This window comes from Antrostomus carolinensis, unplaced genomic scaffold (genome assembly GCF_000700745.2).
Source record: "Antrostomus carolinensis isolate BGI_N321 unplaced genomic scaffold, ASM70074v2 Scaffold50850, whole genome shotgun sequence".
Taxonomy (NCBI): Eukaryota; Metazoa; Chordata; class Aves; order Caprimulgiformes; family Caprimulgidae; genus Antrostomus; species Antrostomus carolinensis.
This window is the reverse complement of record NW_010291600.1, coordinates 1-7,612: the sequence shown is the minus strand read 5'-3', so window position 1 is coordinate 7,612 and position 7,612 is coordinate 1. Positions and strand designations below refer to the sequence as shown.

At 35.7% G+C, this 7,612-nt stretch overlaps 1 protein-coding gene across 1 annotated transcript; it reads left to right on the top strand.

Annotated features, from left to right (window-relative positions):
• The first annotated feature begins 689 nt into the window (after positions 1-689).
• CNGA1 (cyclic nucleotide gated channel subunit alpha 1) lies at positions 690-5,237 on the top strand. The gene is given in 7 exon segments (XM_029087133.1): positions 690-801; positions 1,100-1,170; positions 1,548-1,573; positions 1,679-1,774; positions 2,685-2,792; positions 2,941-3,047; positions 3,820-5,237. Coding segments are annotated over 7 exon segments (1,938 nt in total).
• Positions 5,238-7,612: the final 2,375 nt, after the last annotated feature.

Below are 7,612 nucleotides of genomic sequence, written 5' to 3'. Positions count from 1 at the left end.
ATTTTCAATTTTTTTTTTTTTTTTAAATATTGATTTGAACAAAACAGACATGAACAGCCACTAACATTTCCATTTAGGTATTTATGTCTGACTTGCTAAACGAGTAAGGAGACTACTCCATCAGTCTTTAAGTTCCTAGTTACAGAACCTGCTCTGTAACTCTTTGCTCTCAGTGGAGTATATATAACTCTCAGCTGTCAGACATACTGAAATTCCTTTCGATATCTGACCAATAGATGCTTCCTAGTTGGGTTTTCAGGATGTCACCTGTGCATGAATATATCTATCCAACCTGATACAATAAATTATGAGCTTTTGGTTCAAAATCAAATGAAACAGCAGTAGAGGTTTCAAACACAATTGTCTAAATATTTTCAAAGTATGTGATTAGGCTCAGGAGGAAGACCTAAATTAATGCTTCCTCTAAGAGAAAGATGTGTTGAACACACTCTTCAGCAGCAGTTGCGGGGTCATTCAGCACACTGAAGCACCTGCCCTTTCTTGTCTAGTGGTGATGTAATGGGAGAGAGAAAACTGGGAACACTGTTGTTGGTTTTGGGGGAAGCAAGGATATAAAGGATTCATCTTTAGGAAAAAAAAAATGCTTGTTACTTCTGCTAGTTGTGAAATTACTTGATTCCTTTTTAAATCAGTCTTCCTCAATTACCCAAGGTAAGACAAACTTGACCATGAAGGTAGGAGTAATTGACACCCATCAGTCCCACACAATTGTTCCCAGTGTGGTAGTGCAAGACACCAGTGAGGACCCTGGACCAATGGACAAAGGGGAAAACAGGTATGTCAAATTTGCTGGTTTGTGTCTGTTTTTTTTTTTTTCTTTGATAATTCACATGGGATTAACTAAGCACAGATACTTGCCATCATCTGATTTTCTTCACCCTCTATTAATAAATTATGTTTTTGAGACTGTAATATATTGCTTACTGTAAATATTTAGGAGATTAAAATCTGTGCTCTTTCAATTTCCTTAGATGACTTAGCCCATGATCAAAATGGTGATAAACAGTCCGTAACAATTTAGATTAAACCTTTTGTGTATTTCAGCACATATCATATAACTGTGTTGTTTTGTTCTTCCCTAGGCAACGGTATCTTCCTGGTGCATTTGCACGCTACAATATCAACAACAACAGTAATAAAGATGAGTAAGTATCTTCTCCATTTCACAAAATAAGAGTACTGCAATATTAGTTGTTTAAGCAGCAACAAAAAAGAATTACATATATCTAATAATTTCTTTATAAAGTTATGCCGTTCAAGTAATCCCAACAGAGACTGCATGTACATTTGAACTTCATGGACATCAATTATGATCATTCTCAATACAAAAGTTATTGGTATTGTATATAGTAATGTAAAATAAAAGTAGTTCTATGTGAATACAATAAGCAAAACAGTTTTTGAAGGCCAAACACCTAAGTATAATGTTATCCTTACTGAATTCAGATTATTCTAATAAATAAATGTGGAAGTAATGCCTATGTGCACCTCATGAGCCTAACATTTTTCTTTTCCTTAGAGAGGAGAAGAAAAAGAAAAAAGAAAAGAAGAGGTAAGATAAAGAGTAATAATACTACTGTTTCTAAGATCTTTAATTTCTTTCCAAATATGTTTTAACTTAGTCCGTAACAACTGAAAATGTGAATCTATCTCTTAGCAAGTCAGAAAAAAAAAAGGATGGAGAAACACAAAAGAACAAGGAAAAAAAGGAGAAAAACAAAAATAAAGATAAATCCAAGAAGAAAGAAAATAAAGAAAATAAAGACAATAAAGACGATAAAGACAAAAAAGACAATAAAGACAACAAAGACAATAAAGAAGAGTAAGTATTTTTCACTTAGGTTCTGCTATATTAGTCTCATGAAATTGTTTTTGATGTAAAACCAAATCCATTCATGGACATCCTGTAAACAAGATGCTTGTAATCTACTAAATGAGTGTACAGAGTGCTGTTTTCCCTAGAGTAGAGTTGTTCTGATTTAACTTTGTATGTGAACAACAGAAATATGCATGCATGGAATTGATCTGAAAAAAATTATCAAAAAAATCTCCTTTGGATTATGATTATCCAATATTTTTTTGATAACACCCTGCAGCAAAACATGTGCTAGTGTAAAGCAATCTCTTGGGCACATAAGGTCACCTACAAGCAAATAAACTCTCCTATGATCTAAAAGTTCTTCCTTTAGCTTGGTAAATTCATAATTTTCTAGCCAAGGTAGAGAAACTTAAAATAATGCAGTAGGAACTTGTGTTGTATGGTTTCACAGTCTTTGTTTTCTCTATGTAAACTATGCCAATGTTTCATCTTTCTCAGAGCTAGACTTCTCCCAGTGAGAAAGGCATGATTTGTCTCACTTATTCCAACATTAGTAGTCACATCATAATTTTATTTTTTGAAAGATTAACAAATCAGTTATCAGAGAAGACAGTTAATTGGGTAGGAAACTAATTTTAAAAGGTTGAAATTACATGTGCCACTATAAACTGAAGTGAGGACTGCCAAGCTCATTCTTCTCAGCAAAATTTAGGTTCTAAAGTTCGCATCCCAAGTCACAGCTAACAAGCATCTATTTTACAATAACAATTCTGGAATGTTTCATTCCTCTAAAACTCTTATGTGTATTTTAAGTCTCTCTTCCCTTTTTTCCCCTACCTATCAGGAAGAAGAAAGAAATTTTCATTATTGACCCAGCAGGAAATATGTATTACAACTGGTTGTTTTGCATCACAATGCCTGTCATGTACAACTGGACCATGATTATTGCTAGGTGATGTACTCCTTTAATGACTATATAACACTTCTGGCAAATTATAATATCCCCAAATAGATCAAAACTTTATTTTATTCATCACTGGTTTCATGCAAGTATTTAATTTTTATTTCATGGTAATTTACTTTTGTCTTTTCCTATTCAGAGCCTGTTTTGATGAGCTTCAGCATGATTACTTAGCAGCATGGTTTGTTATTGATTATGTTTCTGATGCCATCTATATTGCTGACATGTTTGTACGGACAAGAACAGGTAAGTATACTCAATGATTAATTATTGCTCTTCGCTATTTGTGTCGGGTGTTTTAAAATACTTAAAATACTACCCTTATTATCTGGGTACTCTTGATGAGGTGCAATAATGAAAAAGACATCGAGATACCTCTCTGAAAGACTATAGTCTGTGACCTGTAAAAACAGAAGAAACTGATGTGTTGTTACTCAAAGAATACATAAAGCCTGAGGCAAGCCAGGCATGAGGTAAGCTAGATACAAGCTGTTCTGCTTGCAGCTGACTCAACAAGACAACATAAACATGCAATGCAGCCAAGTGAGGATCAGCAGTTCTGAAAAATTAGCACCTAAATCTGGATTTTGTATTTAAGGAGATTCAAGTATTTGCTTGATTTTCAAGACCATTGAGCGAGAAAGACATCCAACTAACCAGATGCAACTGTTTCTTTTAAAACCCTAGCCTACATCCAGAGCTATTGAGTAGGAGTACTCAATACGGAACTGAAATTCCCATGTTCAAATTCTTTCCCTCATTAACCACCCTTCCTACAGCCTGTGGAGTTCTGGCAGGTTTGGTTTTTGGTTTTGGTTGGTTTTTTTTCCAGATGTTCACCATAGTGGAAAAGTAGAGGAAAAGAATCAGAGCTAGAAATGTTTAATTTTCAAAGCTTATTAAAAAGTAAGATCTGGAACTTGCACCTAAAATACTTTTGTAAAGTACATTTGGATCAACATTAAACACAACAGAGTTGAAGTTGTAACATTTTTTATTATTTACAATTTGATTTTAGGTTACCTGGAGCAAGGTCTTCTGGTGAAAGAAGAAAAAAAGCTTATAGAAAAATATAAGTCATCTTTACAATTCAAATTAGATTTTCTGTCAATCATACCAACTGATCTCTTATACTTTGAGTTAGGATTGAACTACCCAGAATTAAGAATAAACCGACTACTCAGAGTAGCTCGGATGTTTGAATTCTTCCAGCGAACAGAAACAAGGACAAACTACCCAAATATTTTCAGGATCTCTAACCTTGTCATGTACATTGTGATTATTATTCACTGGAACGCCTGTGTTTACTACTCGATCTCTAAAGCCATTGGATTTGGGGCTGACACATGGGTCTACCCCAACACCTCCGATCCTGAATTTGCCCGTCTGATTAGAAAGTATGTCTATAGTCTCTACTGGTCAACACTGACCCTGACCACTATCGGTGAAACACCCCCTCCTGTAAGAGATTCTGAGTATTTCTTTGTGGTCATTGACTTCTTGGTTGGCGTATTGATTTTCGCTACCATTGTCGGTAACGTGGGCTCTATGATCTCCAACATGAATGCTGCCAGGGCAGAGTTTCAAGCAAGGATTGATGCTATCAAGCAGTATATGCACTTTCGGAATGTGAGTAAAGACATGGAAAAAAGAGTTATAAAGTGGTTTGACTACCTGTGGACAAATAAAAAGGCTGTGGATGAAAGGGAAGTCTTGAAGTATCTGCCAGATAAACTAAGAGCAGAGATTGCAATCAATGTTCACCTGGAAACGCTGAAAAAAGTTCGGATTTTTGCAGACTGTGAAGCTGGTCTGTTGGTTGAACTGGTTTTGAAACTCCAGCCACAAGTATACAGTCCTGGAGATTATATTTGCAGAAAAGGAGATATTGGACGAGAGATGTACATTATCAAAGAAGGCAAGCTGGCAGTAGTCGCTGATGATGGAATTACCCAATTTGTGGTCCTAAGTGATGGCAGCTATTTTGGAGAAATCAGCATTCTTAATATCAAAGGAAGCAAAGCTGGCAATCGAAGAACAGCCAATATTAAAAGTATTGGATACTCGGACTTGTTTTGTCTGTCTAAAGATGATCTCATGGAGGCTTTAACAGAGTATCCAGATGCAAAGGCTATGCTGGAAGAAAAAGGCAAGCAAATCCTAATGAAAGATGGGTTGCTGGACCTTGAAGTTGCAAATTTAGGAAGTGATCCTAAAGATCTGGAAGAGAAGGTTGCCTACATGGAAGCATCAATGGATAGATTACAAACAAAGTTTGCCAGGTTGTTGGCTGAGTATGAAGGTGCACAACAGAAACTGAAAAAAAGACTTACACAAGTCGAGAAAATATTGAAGCCAGTTATAGAGCAAGAATTCGCAGACTTAGATGAAGGAGATCCATCCACAGACAAACCTGCAGTGTCAAAAGCAGAATAAAAGACTGGAGGTTGCCAATAAGACTTAGGGTTGAATCCTGCAAGGGGCTGAACACATTCGTTTCTAATCTTTGTAGGACCTGACTATTAATTAAGAAAAATTATTTGTTGAGGTAATGTTGCTAATTTCCTACAAGCACCATATATTTGGCAGGTTTTGGAAAGAAAAAGAAGGATCGAGAATGAGGACAGAAGATAACACCTTGCTCTCGCACAAACAGGTGGTATTATCTGCTAATGCGTTACGTACTCTTTATGTAACACTGCTCTACAGCGAACGCGTTCCATCTCCATACGGTCGTATACTGGCAAATAATGAAAGTTTTGCTGACTATTTTAAAATAAATTTTCTTTGTGTCTACTTATGGAAAGAAGGAAAGGTTTGGTAACAACCCTGTTATTTGAAGTCAATATAGGCATGAACCATGATATTAAATTTGTATATAAACAAACGCATTTTAATATTGATTGATTAACATAAGATTAATTAAGTATGGGACATTATATAAAGAATTAGGTATATCTACAATGCAGATGCGAGTACTTAAGACTGTAAGATTTGGAAAATATTATTCATTGGGTCCACCTTGGTTGATTTCTTGAAATCTAAGTGGGCAGTTTTAAATGGTCCTTTTTTCAGGATATTACATGCAAAGGCTGGAATAGCGAGGGGAGAAAATACAACTTTTTGCAAGCATCATCAGTATGACAAATACAGATGGCTCAAAATCCAACTCTTCTTTCCACAATAATAACAAATATGTAATATTGAAGACTGTTCTGCTCCATGTAATCGTATGGCTGCTGAACATGGACTATCAAGCTTTTAAGATCTGTACTTAAATATTTTTATGTCCCTAATGTAACAGTTGTGGATGCTGGCAGAGTGCAAGGGCCAGACACGACAGAAAAAGGCCAAAACTCTCCCTACAGAGTCTTCTGTAGCTGATGTTGGGTAAATAATAGAATGACTAAATAGTTGTTTGTTTGTTTTTTCATTGATAGGAGTATTTCTTTCTTCTGTTCATAACTACTGCTAAAATAGTAAAATCTACTGTTTCATATATCAGATACGTTTTCAATTGCTTTAAGAAGCATTATCTCCTTGGATTTTTTTTCCCCTAATTCATGTCTTTTTCCATTGGCAAAAATCGGTTTTATGAGTTGTGGTCTCAGCTGGGTATTTTCAGCTGAGTATTTTCAGTAGGCTTCGATCATAACCACTTAATCTTGGAAAAGTTTGATGACAGGAGTGAAGAAAAGGGCTGCGAGGACAGAATGGATAATTCTGTGTTCAGTGCAATTTGATTATCCTGGGCAATTGGACTGCCACTCTTAAAAATGCACATGTAAATATTACTATCACTTGATGATATCTCCATACTTTCATTCTTCTCCTTAATAAGATGGAGATATTATAAATTGGATCTTTTGTAAAGTGCATTCATTTCTGGTTATTTTTTGTAATATTGATAGGTTTCCAGAATGCCAGAGATCTATAAATAACTCCTGATTTCACTGCAAGGATTAAATGTTATGAAGTAATTAATGCATAGGATATATATGGAACAACAAGGATAAATGTAAATATGAAATGGCTGTTCATTCACTGTTGATCCTGTGCTTTGAATGACAAATGACATAACGGGCTGGTGAGGGGAAAGAGAATGCCATCATTTCATTAAAGACTCTATCCGTGCACACAAGAACAAACGTTATTCTGGCATTTAACTATATTGTGAATGTTGGACTTTGCAATCAACATTCTTCCAATTCAAGTCTTGAATGTAATATGGAATCTGTATGTCAGCAGTATCCTATAGGGGTGCGACTTATTTCATTAGGCGCTTAGGAAGCACTTTGCTCCTTTGTTGAAGAGTTTAAGACTTTGTATTAGAGAAATGTGTGATATGAGTTTTAATTAATAAAGGCAGAGATCTACTGGGATTTTTTCGTTTCTTGATCCTTCAGCCTACAACACGAGTTGCAGTCACTAGCTGCCCCTTTTCTTGAGAATAAAAATTATTTTATTTAAAACACTTCAAAATAAAACAAAAAACATAATTGACATCCAGTAGTTTACTATTTTCAGACTCTGTTTGAAATCTTGTACTGTTTAACCTTTATGAACAAGTTATTTGCGGAAAAATAGCCTAAATGCGGCGTTTCCTTCTGGCGCAGCAAGACAGAATAGGAGAGCTGTCAGAAAATGTCAGCCAAATTAAAATTATTTCAACGTGCACTTGTTTATCAGAACTGTTCCGGAGGCACACAGAATCACAGAGGCCACGGGCCCCTCAGTACATTTCTGTGCGGCAAACCCCGGACAGGGCTCCACGCTTTTTAAACCTCCCGTACCCTGAAGAGCCGGAGCTG